The sequence below is a fragment of the Octopus sinensis genome, linkage group LG11 (assembly GCF_006345805.1).
Source record: "Octopus sinensis linkage group LG11, ASM634580v1, whole genome shotgun sequence".
NCBI classification, from domain to species: domain Eukaryota; kingdom Metazoa; phylum Mollusca; class Cephalopoda; order Octopoda; family Octopodidae; genus Octopus; species Octopus sinensis.
Window position 1 is genome coordinate 54028463 of NC_043007.1, and position 22269 is coordinate 54050731.

Below are 22269 nucleotides of genomic sequence, written 5' to 3' on the forward strand. Positions count from 1 at the left end.
CAGTTTCCATCTACCAAATCCACTCACAAGGCTTTGGTCGGCCCGAGGCTATAGAAGAAGACACTTGCCCAAGGTGCCACGCAGTGGGACTGAACCCAGAACCATGTGGTTGGTTAGCAAGCTACTTCCACACAGCCACTCCTGCGCCTATCTATACATCTATCTATCTATATATTATTATATATAATAATATATATATATAATATATATATATATATATATATATATCTATCCATATATATATATATATATATATATATATCTATCCATCTATTATATATATATATATATATATATATCTACCTCTATATATATATATATATATATATATCTATCCATCTATATATATATATCTATCCATCTATATATATATATATATATATATCTATCCATCTATATATATATATATATATATATATCTATCCATCTATATATATTATATATATATATATCCATCCATATATATATATATATATATAATATATATATATAATAATAAATATAAGGAATAAATCCAAATTTACAGGGAAAAAATCAGATTTAGGATTAAATCCAATTATAGTAAAATATTATAATATAATTCGAGACAAAGCCACTATTTTGCAAACAAAACAAGGAAAGACTTAATCAATACATAAAAATTTTTAATATAAAGAAATAAACCGCCACTACAATCGTTTCATGTCTTCAATGACATTCGTCAGGTGGATTTTCGATCTCCTAATCTGTTTTAATTTATGAAGTTTAATAATATGAATTAATTAATTAATTAATATGAATTTAAAACCAGTGGTGTAGCATATAAGACTATAGCGAATCTTTTAGCAAAATGGATGTCCAGTTACTGTTCATCACTGTTATATAAGTTTCACTATTAAAGTGAAAGTATCTCACATTACAGTAGAGAGGTGTTTTTGTTTCACTTTTGATATGTAATACTGAAATAGTGGAGAAAATATGATATTGCTGTGGGCTCGCCCTAGTCAAAAAGTTCAAAATTTTTTTGGCCATGACACTACATGGACCCTAAGTAAGCCATGAATGAAAATTGGGTAGTTCTCACATTTTAGGGATTTACGCAGACAGACACACATTCTCAGATTTATATATATATATATATATAGTATGTGTGTACATATATGTATCTTATATAATTTATGAGATTGTATTGGTAGAGTAGGCTATTTTTGGATTGGTCCGATAGTGAGAGGGAAATGAGTTGGCATAGAAAGAGCAACTGATCTTAGTGAATGTAAGAACAGAGTTGTGTAAGCAACAAATATGGAGTGGCCATGGGATGGCAACTTTAATACACCTGTTATTGAGGGATACAGGTGTGCTCCCTTTCAATCAGCTTACAAAGCCATGTCATAGCCGACAGACAATAACTAATGCAATCAGTGTTTTTGTGTGTGTGTGTATATGACACCCTATCACCTTTTAAGAAAAGGAATGATTTAGATCAAAAGTTTGCACTATTAACATGTATACACATACACTTATGACATTATGCACACGAATGGAAGTAATTTAATCTCCAGTAGGGCAGATAGTCTACCTGTCTCCATCTTATATCCACTTCTCCGGTATGCTCACTAACCAGTATGGTGGCTATAAATCTTCTCCTACCACTACCTACTAACTAAACTCTTAATGTATTTCTGGCTCTTTTATTGATCATTGTAGCCTTATGTTTTGTTCTCTCATTCCAGACCAGCTTGGGCTGGAGTCAAGGTGTGTTTCTACTGTGTTCATGGATTGTTCTTCTATTATTTGAAATTCTATGTATCATCTGACGAAAATGATTTTTTACTATGATGTAATGTACTCATTCATCCATCCTTTATTTATTTATTTGCTTATAAATATATAAATTTTTCGAAAAATTTTATCCTATATTATATATATATATATATATATATATATATCTAATATAGGATAAAATTTTTCGAAAAAAATTCTATCAATGGCCAGCATATTAAAAAATACCTTTAAAGATTAAATTTATAAACAACTTATAAACAAGGGCAAAAGAAAATAATTTCTAATGCCAAATATGCCGAAAACAGACACATCATCAATAACCATATAATTCATCACTATAAGCACACGTCTCGAAAAAAGCTGACAGAAATTACTAAAAAATTCCGTTATCATATTGGACCCGATTTCAGAGTTAATTCATAAGAACCTTCTCTTCGTCTGTGATAAATGCAGCGAAGAAATAAATGAAATACTTACTTATACTCATGAAAGAAGAAAACACTAAGTCATGAGCATAATTAAATACCCTCAAATATATCCAAAATAGAAATTCTCCAGCACACCTCGAGACACGTGCGATCGGACTGAAAACTCTCATAGAGTGAGAGAGTCCGGAAGTGAACACTATTAAATTTACTTCTAATATAGGATAAAACTTTTCAAAAAAAATTCTATCAATGGCCAGCATATTAAAAAATACCTTTAAAGGTTAAATTTATAAACAAGGGCAAAAGAAAAAAATTTCCAATGCCAAATATGCTAAAAACAGACACATTGTCAATAACCATATAATTTATCACTATAAGCACGCGTCTCGATGAAAGCTGACAGAAATTACTAAAAAATTCCGTTATTATCATATCGGATCTGATTTCATCCTATATTAGATGTAAATTTAATAGTGTTCACTTCCGGACTCTCTCCCTCTATGAGAGTTTTCAGTCTGATCGCACGTGTCTCGAGGTGTGCTGGAGAATTTCTATTTTGGATATATTTGGGGTAGTTAATTGTGCTCATGACCTAGTGTTTGCTTCTTCCATGGATATAAGTAAGTATTTCATTTATTTCTTCGCTGCATTTATCACTGACGAAGAGAAGGATCTTATGTATTAACTCTGAAATTGGGTCCAATATGATAATAACGGAATTTTTTAGTAATTTCTGTCGGCTTTCTTCGAGATGCGTGCTTATAGTGATGAATTATATGGTTATTGATGATGTGTCTGTTTTCGGCATATTTGACATTAGAAATTATTTTCTTTTGCCCTTGTTTATAAGTTTTATGTATATATATATATATGTGTGTGTGTGTGTGTGTGTGTGTGTGTATGTATGTATATATGTATATACACACACACAATAAATAAGAATTGAAAGGAATCAGGTACTTAAACGATAGGCATCAAGTAGGGTCGAAATCAACTTGTCAGCAACAACTTTAAGGCAAATAAATATCATTGGTACTTTGGCTGGTAGCCCTTTGTGGTAAAATGTTGTTCTTATATTGTTTTGAAATGTTATGTATCATCTGATGAAAGCATTTTTTTAGTTATGATATAATGTACTCATTACTCTATTAAAGAAAACTGCTGGAAACAGCTGTAATGAAGTGACGCGTATCTATCATTTTATTTATTTTTTTGTATATATATATATATATATATGTATATGTATGGCATTAGGAAAAACATCCAGCTATAGGAACCATGTTAAATCAGACTGGAACCTAGTGCAGCCCTCTTCACTAGGTTCCAGCGAGCATGGAAAGTGGATGTTAAATGATGATCATGATGTGTGTGTGTGTGTATAGGCACAGGCATGGCACTACATGGTTCCATGTTCAGTCTTACTGCATGGTACCTTAGACAAGTGTTTTCTACTATAACCTCGGGACAACCAAAGCCTTGTGAGTGGGTTTGGTAGATAGAAACTGAAAGAAGCCTGTCATATATGTGTGTGTGCCCCTCCATCACTTGACAACTGATGTTGGTGTTTTTATGTTCCCATAACTTAGTGGTTCAGCATAAAAGATTGATAGAATAAGTACTTGGTTTACAAAGAATAAGTCCTGGGGTTGATTTCTTCAACTAAATAAACCCTTTAAGGTGGTACTCCAGCATGGCCACAGTCAGATGACTGAAACAAGTAAAAGAATACATATATGTATGTATTTAAATGTGTGTATGTATTTATATACGTGTGTATGTATTTATATACATGTGTATGTATTTATATACATGTGTATGTATTTATTTATATGTATATGTACTTATATATACGTAGATATGTGTGTATGTGTATATAGGTTTATCTATGTGTATGTACATGTGTGTGTGTGTATGTATATATATATGTTTGTGTGTGTGTGTATATATATATATGTGTATGCATATACTGTTATACTTCAGGATGGTCATTTAAAAATTTTTTTTTTTTTTTTGCTAAATAAAGACATGCACTATATATTTGTTCTTCTCTTCAGATTTATTATTGTTCTTATTTTATGTTCTGTATCTGGAAATTTAGTCACACATCTTCTGACCTCTGTAGCAACTCTCCACCCATGTCTCATTTTGTCCTGTTTTGTCTATTTTGTCTTTCTGTAGAAAAAGAAAATGGACTAAATGGTGCAGTATCTGTTTCAACACATGATTTCATATCAGGAATCTTCCAAACAAATACATCTATGTGTGTGTGTGCATATATATATATACATGAATTTATATGTATATATGTATACATATATGTATGCGTGTGTGTGTGTATATATATATATATATATATATACACACACACACACACACATATATATATATAGGCAAATTTGTTGTTGAAAATGCACCTAAACTTGTAATTGTTTTTAAATAAATTTAAATAAATTTATTTACATATATACCAAACTAGTTTCAACAATATTTTTTGTTTATCTATGGTAAAGATTTTAAATTATGAATTAGAAAAAAAGTTTAAAAGTTTAAATGTTCATAACACTCAATAATATAAAAAATGTGGATCATCTTGTTTAAATGCACAAAATTCAGTAGTGTTAGTAAGGAATGTGGATCATCAAAGTTTCAGTCATATATATACTGAGGGTGAAAAAATGGGAGAAATGAAGATAGTAAAAAAACGGGTATGTTTACAGTTTCTGTAATTCTCTTTCTGGTGTATGCAGGGAGTTTTGCCTGTAACAACGTTTTTTGAATCCAGTGTATTTATAATTTTTTCCATGAATGGATTTGATTTTTGATTCGTTAAAGTACTGTTGACATCTTGTTTTTCTGGTGGTCATGTTTATCATTCTGCTAGGTTGGCTTTCCTGTGGGGAATGGTCAACAGCTGTTCCAGTTGGTTGATTCTCTTGGAGGGTCATTTCCTTGTATTTGCTGATGTTTGGTTTTGATCAGAGGTAAAATTTCATTGGTCTAGAGTTAGGTGACGTCAGCAACTGGTGTTTGTAAAATATTAATTTAGAGTTAGGTGACATCAGCAACTTTTGTTTATATGGTGATTTGGAGTTGCGGTTTCAAAACCCATGTGAAGGACTGTTACTAAAGTTTTTAAAATTATCTCTGTTGTATCTGGTTGTTTTTTTTTGTGGAGAAATTAGGCCTTTTTTCTCTTTGGTGTTTTTTCTCCTTTCTAAAGGATATTCAGCTGTGGTTTATATTTTTTAATGAGCATGCTTTCCTTATTTAAACGGAATTGGGTTTAAGTGTTTCCTGTGCATTGATAGAGAGGGAAGATTTGGTGTTTCAAGTTTATGTTTGCAGGGCATTGGTCTAGGTGTTAGCTTACAGGAATTTTCCTGGTTGTGAAGTCTGGATTTGTTGCCTGTGTACTGCTAATCTGTCCCTCAAGGTCAAACTAGTTCAACCTATGTACTCTCCATCACACCCACCACATTTGAGGATATAGATTAAGTTCTTTGAAGCATGGGTGAAGTGATTTTTTTATGGTAAAAGTTTGATCTGACTTAAATTTGGATGTTGAGCGCTCCAAGAAGTAGATGCAAGTCCCGCATTTAGGGTGGTTGCACTTTTTGACTTGTGGGGTTGTGTTTTTGGCGGTTAATTTGGCACTGGCGAGTTACTTTTTTAGGGATTGCAGTTGTCTCTTGCTTTTAATCCTATGTGTTTCCAGTGCCTTTTTCATTTGCAGGTCATTCATAAGGAGGGGCATGTTATGGTAGATAATGTTGTATGCTTTTATGTTTCTTGGATTGTGTGTTGATATGTAAGATAAAGTTTTAAGTGTGTCATCGGGTTTTCTGTAACTCTTGGATACCTATCATTTTTGCACATTTTATTCTGTTTTTGAATAGACTGGCTGGATATTTTCTATCTAGTGTTTTTAAGTTCTTGGAGTCACTTTTTTCTGGTTTCGGGATTTGATGCAGTTGTGCAAATTCTTGCTAAGTTGAACGGTATATTTATTTTAGTATGTTTTGGGTGGCAGGAGAAGAATAGAAGGTATTGTTTTGAGTTCATTGGTGTGAAGAAGATGTCGGTTTCAATCTCAGTATCTCTTCTTATGATTAACTCTTGATCTATTGTGGGTTCTCGTTTGCAAACAGAATGACAATCAACAAGAGCACTCATTCCATACATCAAAAACCAAGGGAACATTTTTTAGGTAAACTGGGTCAAAACTGGAACACTCAGTGGCACCAACCAAATGTGTGATCCCAAAGATTATAAATCTCTCACATAAAACCATTTCAAACCAACAAATCAAAATTCTTGCGAAATGACTGAAGTTCACCCCAATACCACAAAAATTGAATCTAACCCTTTCGTTACCAAACCGCCCAAAGCCGCCCCAAAAGAATTTTGGTTAATGTGACCAAACCGCCCAAAGCCACCCGAATTTACCTATTCATATTTAAATGAGAATATCAGAGCAAATCTCTTTAGTACATTCGTGAAAACACGTGATTATGCTTCGTAAACAGTTTATCTACAGTTTTGTACTACGATCAACGTGTAATTTTAATTCCCTGAATTTTGGGAGATTTTTTTCCACATATTTTTCGGCATCGATTTTTCTTCAACTTAGAAAATGGATAGGAGTTTCATGTTATCAAGCATTGATTCCGAATTGGAAAATTTGTGAAGCAAATACTGGGTACTGTTGTGGATTTAGTTTTTATACAGGGAAACTAATGTTAGTCAGCATGGCTTAGGGTATGATGTGGTCTGGAAGTTATTGTTTGAAGCGATCAATGCAGAAACAAACTTACGCAGAATGTAAACTAACACAAACTGGGGGTTCAAATTTCAGAAAATTTGTGAAGCAAATACTGGGTACTGCGTGGATTTAGTTTTTATATTGGGGAAATAATGTTAGTCAGCATGGCCTAGGGAACGATGTGGTCTGAAATTTATCACTTCCATACCAGGGCCGTATATTATTTTTTGACCGATTTCTTTAGTTCGGTCAAACTTACGGTGGATTCCAGTATTTCACTTTATTCCACCTTTATGGTACACCTGTTGTGCATTAAATTCAACTGATGATATAGTGATGCGCACAATTCTTCTTTATCAAAATTTTATTGCATACCCATTTGAATATTAGCTGATGATTCATTTTCTATGGTGATGTTTAAACAAAATTTTAATATTTTTACCTTTTGCTCAATTTAAAATTTTTATATTTTTACCTTTTGCTCAATTTACCTGGATTTACCTGTAATTAAAGTCACTTTGAGACAAAAGTTATGTTCGAAATATCACATTAATATGTTGATAAGTAAAAAAGTTACAGTTATTTAATGAAACAAGCCTAGATTCATGATTATTTTAGAATTTAATTGAAACTCATGAGGGGTGTATTTTGGTCAGAAATATAGTAACGAAAGGGTTAAATGAGATACAAAATGATTTCCAGGAATTCTGTAGAAAACTTTGAGTCACCAAAGAACTATTTGATAAAGAAACTAATGATCACTCAAAATTTCATAATAAAACTAAAGAAATCAAACTCTGGATAAATTTTGTTATTTGGTATCCAATTATTCCTATAATTTACTCCCACCTCAAAAATTTAAAACAAATACAAGTTGAGAGGGATGGAAAATCATTAATGATCTCAAGGAGGATCATAATATAATTATAAAAGAAACCAATAAAGGGACTGCTGTAGTAATCATGGACCTCAAAAAAATACATAAACACTACCCTAATCCTCCTTCAAGACAAAACCTTCTATGAAAATATCAACAACCACAGTCAGTCCAAGATAATGACAAAACTTGGTATCATTTTCCATCAGTTCCAACAAGATTTAACCGAAAAGGAGAAAGATTACTTCAGTAGATTTGACTGCAAAACCAGCAACTTTTGTGGACTTCCCAAAATCCACAAAAGTGAAGCCATAAACAAAGCCTGTAGTAAATCAACTTCTTTAGTCTTAAATATTCCACATCCAAGAGATCTCAAAATGAGACCAATTGTGGCTGGTCCCTCATGTAAGATATACAGACTTAGTAACTTTATTGACATCCCACTAAAACCTATTCTCCAACATATAACTGAGCTTTATAAGAGATGATCAGAACTTCTTAAACCATCTCTTGAGCAAAACCAGTAAGGACTACCTTCTGGTTTCATTCGATGCAATAAACCTCTACACTTTGATTCTCACAAATACGGAATAGATGCCATACAATTGTGGCTGGAAAATTGTGACTGAATCAGAAAAGGATTCATTGAAGGAATAAAATTCATTCTACGGAACAACTTCTTCAACTTCAATGAGAATACCTACAGACAAATTTCAGGCATTGCAATGGAAATTAGGGTAGCCCCTACTTTTGCTAACCTTGTCAAGACATACTTGGAAGTCCAAATATACAAGCATGCTTGACCAAAATTTAGAGATGACTTCCTAAAGTACTTACCAACTGTAAACACTATCTGGGTAATTATTACATTCTGTGGTAGCATAAATTTGAGCAACTCTTAGAATTTAAAAACTTAATCAACAGCATTAACCACAGTATCCAATTTATAATGGAATACAACTATAAACAGCTACCCTTCCTGGACATCTTAATTATTAAAAGAGATACTGAAATTGAAACTGACATCTTCAAACCAACAGACTCAAAACAATATCTTCTATTCTCTTCCTGCCACCCAAAACATACTAAAATCTCTATATTATTCTACTTAGCAAGAAGAATTTGCATGATTGCATCAAATCCCAAAACCCGAGATGACTCCAAGAACTTAAAAACACATTACTAGAAAGAACATACCTGGCTAGTTTAATCAAAAATGGAATAGGCCATGCGAAAACGATAGACATCCAAGAGTTATGGCAAACAAGAAAACCCTGTGATACACTTAAAACTTTATCTTACATATCAACACATAATCCGAGGAACATAGAAGCATACAACGTTATCTATCAAAACATACCCCATCTTATGAATGACTTGCAAGTGAAAAAGCACTGGAAACACATAGGATTATTAAAAGCAAGAGACCTAAAAAGGTTATTCACCAGTGCCAAATTACCCAGAAAAAATACAACCCCACTAATCAAAAAATGCAACTGCCCTAACTGCAGGAATTGCATCTGTTGGAGGGTTCAACATCTAAATTTAAGTGCGGTTAAACTTTTACCATAAAAAATCACTTCACCTGTGCATTGAAGAACTTAATCTATGTCCTTAATTGTGGAACTTAATCTATGTCCTTAATTGTGGAACTTAATCTATGTCCTTAATTGTGGAACTTAATCTATGTCCTTAATTGTGGTGGGTGTAATGGAGACTACTAGTTTGACTTTGAGTGACAGACTGCTGGTACACCTGCAACAAATCTGGAACCCCACGACCAAAAATATTCCTGTAAGCAAACACTTTGACCAATCCCCCGCAAACATAAACCCAAAATACCAAATCTTCCCTCTCTATTAATTGACTGAAAACAGTTCAACTCAATTCCAATTGAATAAGGAAAGCATACTCATTAAAAAATATAAACCACAGCTAAATATCCAGACGTGGCTGTGTGGTAAGTAGCTTGCTAACCAACCACATGGTTCCGGGTTCAGTCCCACTGCGTGGCATCTTGGGCAAGTGTCTTCTGCTATAGCCCCGGGCCGACCAATGCCTTGTGAGTGGATTTGGTAGACGGAAACTGAATGAAGCCTGTCGTATATATATATATGTGTATGTGTGTTTGTGTGTCTGTGTTTGTCCCCCTAGCATTGCTTGACAACTGATGCTGGTGTGTTTACGTCCCCGTCACTTAGCGGTTTGGCAAAAAGAGACCGATAGAATAAGTACTGGGGTTACAAAGAATAAGTCCCGGGGTCGAGTTGCTCGACTAAAGGCGGTGCTCCAGCATGGCCGCAGTCAACTGACTGAAACAAGTAAAAGAGTAAAGAGTAAGAGTTATAAATACACGGATTTCAAAATACTCCATTACAAACAATAAGCCCTGTACGCAACAGCAAAAAAGAATCACATGGAAGATGACAGAAACTGTAACAAAACCCCTTTTTTTACTCTCTTCTTATTTTTCTGTCTTAACTCAATATGACCAAACTTTTAGTGATCCACATTTTTTATATTCTTTGCTTATCATTTTTCTTATTGAATTTTGCAAACATTTAATAATTTAAACATGTTGATCCACTTTTGTTATATTCTTCGCCAATCATTTTTGATAGTATTAAATTTTGTGGACATTTAATCATTTAAACATGTTTTCTACTTCGCAATTTTTAATTTTTTTAAATCCCATACATTCATACCATTTATAAACAAAATACTGTTGAAACTAGTTTGGCATGCATATGGATAAATTTATTTAAAAACAAGTTTTTCTAATTCAGGTGCATTTTCAAAAACAAATTCTCCTATATTTTTTCCTGCATGGAAATACACCCCTTCTTTCCATATATATATATATTAATATATATATATATATATATATTATATATATATATATATGTATATGTGTGTGTGTGTGTGTGTGTTGTGTGTGTGTATATGTATGTATGTGTATATATATATATATATATATATACACATGTGTATAAATATATGTATATGTATAAATATCATCCACGGACACAAAGCTGAACAGACACAAAAAGAAAAAATTTCCACCTGCATAGACCAATTCACCAATTTGACACTTAAGATGTAATGAGATTAAATTTTAATTTTCATACATCTTTTCAGCATCTCGTCTGTTTGGCTTTATGTCTGTTCAGCTTCTTGACTTTGGCTTCTTGTACTTTAGCAAAAGTGCATTTGGCATCGTGTCCTTGTACCATAAATATATGTGTGTGTGTGTGTGTATAAATATATGCATGTACAGATGTTTGTAAGTAGGGCAACACATCAGCATTAAAATTTGTCAATCAATGACTCAGATCAAAGGGAGAGAAAGAAATTAAGGGAGTATATCATGCTTGGAATACTGTTTAAATTTATCTGCATTTAGTGGCAAGCTCATTTTGAGACTTTTGAATTTTCAAAATCTATTTTGTTGCATTGAATTCAAAATTCAATTTATTGTATTCAATCAGTTGCTTTTACTATTGTGAAATTGCCATATAAATTTACATTACAAGAACATTAATATTGTGAAAAACTACTATGTGACGAATAATGCAGCAGAAGCAAGAAGATTGGCAGGCGCACATCTTCCTAGTTGTTCGACTGTGCTTCATTTACTAAGAAAATTTTGAAAGTAATGGTTCCATCAAGGATGACCAACACAGTGGTCGCCCAACTTTGTACAACAAAGGAGAGTTTCAGGCTGCAGTTATGAAAGAGATTTATGATAACACCCTGACATCTGCCTGCCAAATTGCAAGCCAACTTGCTGACCATCCAGATTTTCATGTGAGTTACTCAACTGTTTACAAAACTTTGAACTTAAGAAAAATCTGCACACTCCACATCTCATACAAGAACTCAATGACAACAATCCTGATTGGCGTTTAGAAATGTGCGAAATTCATTGCCAGTGGGCCTGTGGTTGGACGACAATTTTCCGGGTGCATGGATTGGATGAAGAGGGTCAATTGAATGGCCAGCCTGGTCACCCAACCTCACCCCATGTGACTTTTTTTCCATGGGGAATATTAAAAGATCAGGTATATGATCACAATCCGCGTACCGTTGATCAACTTCGAGCAGAAATAAAAAATACTGTCTGTGAGATTGACAGAATTGTGCCAAAAGGTGTGCCAATCTGTCTGGTCCTGAATTGATCATTGCATTAAAAAAATTCAAGTATTTTGAGAACCATCTTTGAGCCTTCTTTTGAATCCATGTTTCATAAATTTCTTTATTTTGATTCTTCATTTACTGCACTGATTGTATTCTAATTATATGCGAGGAAAAATCGGCATTCACTGTGCTCAAGTATATATATTCTTTAATGCTCTAGTGTGTTGCATTACTTTACAAACACCCTGTATGTGTACGTACATATATGTGTGTATGTTTACACACACACACACACACACACTAGCAGATGTACCCATTGTTGCTCGGGATTTAAATACTACAATGTTTTTGATACTTAGTAAATTTCCCATGTCATAAATAACATTGACACCAAATTGTAACAAAATTGATCGCTTATTGTAACAAAATTGGTTGCCGGGTACTGCTGAAACCAAGCAGTAAGAGTGTGATACGAAGTCCTGAGAAGGGTTTAATGTGTTCTCAGAGGGTGTAACAATCATGGGTGAAGTATTCCTGAAAAGGGCTTTTATGTTGCACTCACAGCAGTAACAGTTTGATAAGAAGCCCTGAAAAGGGCTGTAAGGTCTTCTCAGGTGGTGTAACAATTGCATGTAAAGTGGCCCTGAAATGAGCCTTTTTTTGTTTACACCGAAAGCAATGGAATTGTTGCTGTGAAATGTGAAACTCTGTGAAAACAGATGACAAACCTAGGTTGGACAAAGAGAAAGAAACATGGTTGAGGAAAGTTAGAAAGTTTGAAAGCATGACTATAGTAGCACTCACTGACCACATATCAGGTCTGCAAGGTTGCACTGGTGTAGTGGAGGCACCGATGTTCACGAATTTGAAAGCAGTTGGTGCCTGAAGTACTTACAACACCTCTCTGTAGACCACATTTTTCGTTTTGCCATTAGGGGCAAGTACGAATAGATTTTGCTTGCTTCCAATGCTGGAGCATCTGACATATAACTGACTATGAGAGAAACATGGCTCGCCCTCCTTTTGGTAGCCAAAGCAGGCTCTGTTTTACAACCAAGTCTCGTTCTTTTCTTAGGTGGCATGGCAGTAGTATTGGACTATTCTTAACTTGCGAGTTTTAAAAAATGGGCAAAAGGAGACATTGAAAAACAAATTTGGCATGATGTATAAAAAGTGAACCTACTAAACTTATAATTCAAAAAAGGTGGAAGCAGGGACAGACAACTATGAGGACACAAAGACACTGAATGCAATATTTTTTAATGACACGTAAGCTAAAAACTGGTAGGTAGCAACAGTATGAAGGAGTTAACTTAATGGCATATGGGAACAATGCATAATTTCAACAGGAAGTATGAAGTTAAAGTAATAAGCTGTAAGCCGAAGCATGTATGAGATATGCACAGCAGTACATGAATAATTACGATTTGACACTGGCATGATCAGGTGAACAGTGTTCCAGCAATGAAATTCAATCAAAGAATTAATTGAACAGGCTCATTATAGTGCACAATCAATAGTGTTCATGTGCTTAGGTCAAAGCTAATGTTTGCAGTTCACCCCTTATTGGCAGACCATTGACATAATGTAAATAAGGAAAAGGGGGCATTATGATCATCGGTGATAATGGGGGGAGGGGAAGTGAGTAAACACTAAGGACATGGTAAAAGCAGTCAATAACACCAAATAAGAGGTTAAAGTGGAGGAGCATCATTGGTGTAAGCAATAACAGGTAGGGGTTTCAGTAAACTCTAATATACACAGATCAAAAAATGCTGGGTGCGCATTAATAGTGTTCATGCTCACATGTCAAAGGTCATGCTTGCAGTTCACCCACTGAAGTGGGATGATAGGGTGTCATGACAGCAGGCAATAATAAGGAGTGGGATTTAAGTAAACACTAATCAGATCAAATCAGCAAGGTAAGATTACCCCACAATCATTGGTACGTGAGTACATAGCAGAAGTTGTGAGCAAAAACCCAAGTTTAATCCAGTAAATTGCAAATTTAATGCAAATAAACTGGACAAAGCATTAGTTTAAAACAGTCAATTAAGCATGAGTAATATTATTGCCACATATGGAGCAAATCAGTTTTGGAACTGCAGACGTTATTGGCAAAAAACCAAATTTTATGCAGTTATTCACAGACTTTTCCCATTCAATGAAGATTGACTTGACAAAAACATAAGTTTAAAACAATTCTTAAAGCATGAATAATATTTGTGTCAAATTTGGAGTGAATTGGTTGAAAACTGCAGAAGTTATTGGCAAAAAAACAATTTTTGTGCATTTATTTGCAAATTTTTCGCAATGCTGATAACCTTGAGAGAAATTTTAAGCAAAGCAATTCTCACATGAGTAATGTTCGTGTCAAATTTGGAGGAAATCACTAAAAAAAACAGGGAGTTATGGGTAAAAAGCTGGTTTTCTGAACAGTTATTCGCGGTTTTTTGGTTATATGCGGGGTGGTGGTGGTGGAAAATATAAAGTAGGTCATGACCACCCTTGGAGCATAAGCTATCAATGTGTCAAGTTTGAGCGAAATCAGTTGAAAAATGCGGAAATGCATTATGACCATCCTTGCACAGACATCTGTTTCATATATATAGATATATGTTGTAAGTAGATTTATCAATTATATGTCTGTGCAGGTATGTATGTCCACAATTGTATGTGTGTAGTGATCTAGTTTGACCCTACCTTTCCTTTTTATTGCTCTTGTATCTGAAAACCCTGTTAACTTTCTAGAAATAACCTTATCTTTATTTATAATTCTTTACGAGATCAAATGAGATCATGCTCTATCTTCCGTTCAGTCTTCTTGCTTCAATATCTCTCCCTCCACTTACTTCCTCACACTTCTGTATCCTTTCCCCTCCTTGATCCTGGTCCTTCAGTGAGTTCCTCTTTATAAACTACTAACTTAAACTCTTCATTCCCTGACCAAATTTGGGTCAGTGGAGTCATATTGCACTCTGTACTTGTTCTTGAGAAGTTGAAAACGTTTAATTCTTATCTGTATTTGCCTGATAAAATTTCTTTTTTTTTTTTGTATGATGTAACATTTGTTTATTAATAAAAAATACATCTGAAACAGCTGTAGTGAACCACAATCCATCTGTTGTTATTTGTTTATATGTATGTATTAGTGTGTGTATGTGTATATATAAATATATATCATTATCATCGTTTAACATCTGTCTTCCATGGTGGTATGGGCTGGACAATATATATAGTGCAGCCCATGTCAGCATAGAAAATGGACATTAAGTGATGATGATGATACAACACACACACACACACACACACGTACATATATACATACATTTAAATAAATAACAACTGATGGATTGTGGTTCACTACAGCTATTTTAAATGTTTCTTATTGATGAACAGAAATGTCATATCATGCAAAAAAAAAAAAAGGAAATGTCTTCATCACATGTATACAGATAAGAATTAGACATTTTCAACCTCTCAAGGACAAGTACATAATGCCATATGACCCTACCGACCCAAATTCAGTCAAAGTGTGAAGATTTTGTATGTATATGTGTCTTTGTGTCTGGGTTTGTCTCCTACCACTGCTTGACAACTAGTGTTGGTGTGTTTATGTTCCTGTAATTTAGTTAAGCAAAAGAGACCACTAGTATAAGTACCAGGCTGAATGAGTATTGAAGAAAGAATGAGTATTGAAGTCGATTTGTTTGACTAAAATTCTTCAAGGTGGTGTCACAGCATGGCTGTTATCTAATGACTGAAACAAGTAAAAGATAAAAGATATATGCATATATATATATATTTGTATCTTTATCTCCTTTATCTTCGTACCTCGTACAACATACATTCATTCATTCGTTGCTATCATTAAATGTTTGAACTTATACAGTAACTTGCTTTGCTTTCCTATCTTTCTCTACGAAATTTAACCCTTCCACCATTGGCGGTGCCTTCTTCTTCTTCTTCCACAAACCCGAAAATCGCCATTACCATCCCCATTCAAACTTCCTTTCTTCTCCAACTCAAACTTCCGGTCTGATGTCCACAGCAAGTCAAGTTTTTATCTTTATCTCCTTTATCTTCGTACCTCGTACAACATACATTCATTCATTCGTTGCTATCGTTAAATGTTTGAACTTATACAGTAACTTGCTTTGCTTTCCTATCTTTCTCTACGAAATTTAACCCTTCCGCCATTGGCGGTGTGCCCGCCCTTACCCACCCCCACCACCAATACCGGTGAACACTGTTCTCATCATCTACACCGGATATGCCCTCCTCCTCCCCCACCACCATTACGTGTGTCTCTCCCTCCTACCCCTCCTCCTCACATGCTTTCACTGTGTACTACCCCTCCCCCCCACCAAGACAAGCTGCTAGCGCCGCGGCTCATCAACCGCCCCACTGATCTTACGTTTCCTCCTGTTTTTTTAATCTGTCACTGCCTCAACCGGCTATCTCCTTCCAGTCCCCTCCTCGCCTCGTGATATCCTACGTTTTATTTCTTATGAACCTGCACCAACCCTTCCCTGTCATCGTTCCTTCTTACCCCAACCTTCCCCACAAGACCATCCGAACGTTGCCAGCGCCGCCTTAGCTGGCTCCCGTGCCGCTGGCATGTTAAAAGCTCGAACCGATTGTGACCGATGCCGGACCCCCCCGGCCCCTGTGCAGGTGGCACGTAAAAAGCACCCACTCCACTCGCGGAGTGGTTGGCGTTAGGAAGGGCATCCAGCCGTAGAAACTCTGCCAGATCAGACTGGAGCCTGGAGCGGCCCCTGGCTTCCCAGACCCCGGTCGAACTGTCCAACCCGTGCTAGCGCGGAAAACGGACGTTAAACGATGATGATGATGATGATGATGATGATGATTTGTGTGTATCAATGAACATATTCATGTATATATGTATTTGCATGTTTTTATACGTGTTTGTGTGTATATGTTCATCTCACATTTTTCTAGCACAGATTCCATCCACATTTCGTAATCACTTCTTTATATGCAGCTATCCTCATCCATAGGCATCACATGACCATACCAATGCAGTCATCTCTCTTGCATAGTACAAATTTTCTATCAACAGATTTACACCTTTTCATACATGCACACTGGGATTGCACATCCAGTGGAGCATGCTAGCTTAATTTCTTTTTAGCTTTCACTTGTCCTCTGCATTCATAGTCCATGTTTCACTAACATCTAGCATTTATACACAAGCATCATACAATCTGCCTTTCACTCTGAGAAAGAAGCCTTTTGTTACCAACAGAAGTAATAGCTTTCTGAACTTTCTCCAGATGCTTCATATTCTAATGACTATGGTTTGGGAGCATCCTCACCCACTGCTGATTTGATCACTTAGGTAACAGAAACGATCTTTCGAGAGCCTGCTGAGTATTTGAGAAAATCTAGTTCTTGTGTTTATTGTTCCTGTGCATCTGCCACACTCAAAGTCTACTTTCTTGGCTAAGTTTCTTTGATTCCACTGCACCACTTCTGTGTCCACAGTTGGCATTGAGTGCACTGTATGGAATTTCTACCTATGCTGTATCTACATATTAAGCAGGGCCATTTTCTTGAAGGGATTAATGGTTTGTCTAATTTTCTTGCTTACCAGATCTATAGTTTTTGCTAAGTTAACTTTGATTCCAAATTTTGCTTCCATACCTAAAGTTTCTTTTTTGATTCTACTGCAGATTCAGGTATGAGAACAAGATCATCAGCAAAAAGGAGCTCCTGTGGCTAACTAGTCTTAAATTCCTCTTCTATGACCTGGAGGATTAAGATGGATGGTGGGGGGACTGAGAACTGAACCCTGGTGAAGTCTTAGTGGCACACTAAATTTGTTGCCATACTCATTATTAGCTTTTACCTTACCAGTGGATGGCTCTCACTAAACATTTGTCTACACTAGTTTCTGCAGCAACCACCTGATGATGGAACAAAGGATCCTGTCAAAGGCTTTCTCCATGTTGACCAGTGCGAAGAGAGCATCAGTACCTGACACAAAACCAAACTACATCTCATTTTGGCTACTTCTCTTCCTACTGAGTTGAGATATAATCTTGATCTGGTCCAGCATTTTGATACCTCTGTAGTTATTTCTGTTTAAGGCATTGCCCTTACCTATGTAGCACTTGACTATAATGTTGCTTCACCAGTTATTGGGTATGATACATTCTTGGACAATGTAATTAACTATTCAGGTAATTAGGCCTACCCCACTTAGTCAGATATTTTAATTATCTCAGGAAAAAGCCTCTGATGGACCAGGGGCTTTCCTGTCTTCATATCTTCAATCAATTTATCTATCTTACTGAATGTGTTTATAAGTATAAGTATATATTAGTATATTAGTATATTTGAGACACTTTATTTTCCCTAATAATCACCATAGTGAAGTTTGGCATCTCATATGCTTTGATGCACTAAAACTTCTTTCCTGAATCTGTGTGAAATTTGGGTGTTTCTAATATGCCTGTACATCTTTTATGCCATGAAATATGTTTATATATATGTATAGGATGGCTAGTTTCCATGCTGAGATCTTGAAGTATGGAAGTGAAAGCCTACTTCAATGTTTAGCTAAATTAATGCAAAAGATTTAGATTGAAGGAAGTGTCTCAAATGATTGGAAAGATGCACTGGCAGTGGTTCTCTATAAATTACTGTGAAATATCTCTTAACAACATCACTGATGAGGTCCTCCTTGAATCTCAGTGTGGTTTCAGAAACAGCATGGAGACAACAGATATGATCTTTTCTGTTAGTTAATTGCATTAAAAATGCAAGACTTGTATCAAGTCTTTGTTTTCTGACTAATGCCCTTGATACCATAAAAAGAAATGTCTCATGTAGCATTCTGAAGAAGCTTGGGTGTCCTGATAAGTTTGTCTGTGCTCAGACATTTCCATGGAATGAAAACATGTGTCAATATGGGTGGTAAGCTCCCTAAGTTTTGGTTGAAAATGGTGTTGAGCAAGGGGATATACCAGCATCAACTCTGTTTGCATTGTACTTTGCTATGGCTTTCTTGGTTGCTTTTGAGGGTTGCTTGCATCAGAGACTGAATAACAAGTAGAATGTTGAATATAAGATAGTTTACTGTTAAAATAAGGTTGCTTGCATCACTAATATGCATATTCCTGCATGTTGATGGTTGTGATCTTGTTGCTCACCACAGAGTGACATGCAGCATGTTTTGGACTCTTTCTTGACACTGTACAGTGCATTGTATCTAACAGTCAGCCTAAAAACGACAGTTATAATGTATCAACCAGCACTTAATTTTAAGCCAAACATTTATGTAAATGGATGAAAATTGCAGGTTGTGGATAGATTCCTGGATTTAGGCAGTACTGTGAATATGATAAATACCCTTGTTGATGAAATATCCACCGGAATCAAGAGATTTAGTGATTCCTTTAGAAAATTTGATTATGTCTCAGAATGGAATTTCAATTGAAACAAAGTTAAAGTTCTACAATACTTGTGTTGTGTTTTGTCTTCATTTGCTATATGCATTTCTGATACCTGGGTTACTTACTGGAAAGGCTTCAGTGATTTCACTAGCAGTCTCTCTGTGTACCCTAGGGGTCTGTTGGCAAATGTATGTAAATGATGTTGAAGTCCTCAATCACAGTCACTCAACCTATATAGAGTCTCTACTATTTTTGAACCAATAATAGTGAAATCATCATGCAGTTAGGATGGAAGATTAGTGGCTCCCAAAGCAATTTGTGTTGTGACTTACCCCAAAGTAAAAGGCCAACTCACAAACTGAAATCAAGGTATGAGGACTGCATCAAGAAAACACTGGTGAGGGTTTAAAACATTTGCATTGTACTTTGCTATGGTTTTCTAGGTTGCTTTTGAAGAAACCATTCATAATGGAAGAAAGCAGTGAATGACAGTAGCATGGAATTTTAACTGAATGCATCAAGCATGAACAGTGCAAGAGAACTGTTCATAGGGGTCTTGATGTGAATTTAGCTGAGTATATCAGCACATAGTTCAATTTAACATGTAACAAATGTGAGTATATCTAAGTAGGGCAGGTCTTAGAAGTCATCAGAGGAGCCACACATTGTTAACTATGAATTATATAGCACCTCTACTTGTAAGGAGTGAGGAAAAGAAGTTGCAGCAGGATGGGGACTGAAATGTTCACAAAAACAGTATCTTATCTCATAGCACTCATTGTTGCTGCATCTGTAAATAAGAGTGAGAGTCCTTAACGGAACTAAAAAGCCACATTTGTATTACTCATGTTTAAAATAACAATCAAGCAATGGCATTACTTGGCAGTTATTTTGTGTAAATATAAATATATATATAATAATTATTATTTGAGGGAATAAAATCCAAACTTACAAGGAAAAAGAAGTCAATTTAGAAATACTAAATCAAATTCCACATAATATAATTTATATATAAAATATTAGAAAAAACCCACCTTTTATCAATTCAAAATGAATAATTAAATTACATCATCTAGAAAATTACATATAATAGAAAAGTTAAAATTAAAATAACAATTAAAAAGTAACGATTAAGTAAATTACAAAAATAATATAATGTATATAATAGGTAGAAAAATGACACATGTTTCGCTGCTATATTTAAGAAATGATTATAGTAGTAGAGAAATCACTTGCATATAAATATAGTCGCTCATCAGGTTAAAAATAAAATAGAACAATAAAATAATTAATTAATAAATATACTTTAATATATATATATATATATATATATATATATATATATATATATATATATATATATATATATATGTGTGTGTGTGTGTACATGAAAATTCTAAATATACATAAGTGAAAAATAAAATAATACTTCAATAATTAAATACTTTAAAATTAAATAAAATACACAAAGCTATTACATATTTGAACAATAACACACATGTTTAAAAAGATTCCTAACAACTCAACTTCTCTGACTGACTTTAAGACCCCACTAATAGGGGTTTTAACTCCCACATTTTAGAGCTCCATGTGCTCCATTTTCCAGGAGCAAAAACCTTTGAATGGGTTTTATAAGATTGGGATAGTAGAATAATTGTAGTTGCAGCTTGGGACCAAAGGGATGCTGCAAAGACCCTTAGATAATGCCTACATTGCACTGCACAAAGTGCAATGATAGCGTCATCTCCCTATGGGGAGGGGGGTGTCATTCATAATTTCTTAGATTAGCCTACGCCAACTTGTAAAAGAAATTATAAGATCAATAGTTGAATGATTTAGTGAAAGAGTAGAAAGTGCAGTGAATGATAAGTGAAATAACAAATACTACTTTATCGGAGGCAGTAGTCCTATAAGCCCTAAGCACCTACTCATATGTTGGCACTACAGATGAATGAGCCAGAAGGTAACACCAGATTAATTTTAAGACCACAATGGCTACCTCCAATGCATAAAGCTACAAACTTTTCTAAAATCTAAGATTACAATTGTACTTGTCTTGGTTTAGGAAAAATCACTAAATTGTTGGGGTTAAGCTCCTATTAAGGGGTTTTACTAAACTCCTAAGAAGCTGAAATTTTAGGAATATTACTTTATTTGTGTCTAATATCTATAGTTAAAATTTCATCAACAGCAAAAATATATGAATTTTCATGGGGGTCATTAATGCCCCCTCACTTTTCTGCCCTTATGCATAGAATATAATTTCCAAATTTCATAAAGATCCATTCAGTACTTTTGACCTTGTTTTAGATCATAATAGATGACTAAAATTTGGGAGTTAAGGGCCTTCATTAGGGGGTCTTAGAATCCTCATGAGAAGTGAAAACTTTGGGAATACTTCTTGATTTGTGTCAATTACCTATGGTTGAAATTTCATCAACATTGAAAATTTATTAATTTTCATGGGGGTGGGGTCTGCCCCCTTTAAGCCCCCCTCAAATTCAGACCAAACATACTGCATTATATCTACCCTTATGCATTGAATCTAAGTTCCAAATATCATAAGGATCAGTCCTGTAGTTTTCAAGTCTATAAGTAACACACATAAAGACATCCACTTTTATATAATAGATATATAGAGATGTATAGATACACACACACACACACACACACATATATATATATATATATATACACACATATATATACATCTATACATATACATCTATACGTATACATATATATGCATTTATATATACAGATATATATATATATATATATATATATATATATATATATATATATATGCATACACATAAATATATATATATACATATATACTTATAAGTATACACACACACACACACATATATATAT

General features: G+C 34.5%; 1 protein-coding gene and 1 long non-coding RNA gene across 2 annotated transcripts in view; both read left to right on the forward strand.

Moving 5' to 3' along the window:
- Nucleotides 1-4406, forward strand: part of LOC115217130 — a 44614-nt gene extending 40208 nt beyond the window's left edge. The window contains exons 2-3 of the long non-coding RNA XR_005001295.1: nt 1713-1734; nt 4371-4406. This is a non-coding gene — a long non-coding RNA (uncharacterized LOC115217130). The remainder of the gene's footprint in view (nt 1-1712; nt 1735-4370) is intronic.
- Nucleotides 4407-8010: 3604 nt separating this feature from the next.
- LOC115217645 overlaps nt 8011-22269 on the forward strand; it is a 67239-nt gene continuing 52980 nt past the window's right edge. Inside the window, exons 1-2 of the mRNA XM_036506992.1 lie at nt 8011-8254; nt 11472-11638. Of these exons, the coding sequence (XP_036362885.1) occupies nt 8011-8254; nt 11472-11638 (411 nt within the window). The remainder of the gene's footprint in view (nt 8255-11471; nt 11639-22269) is intronic.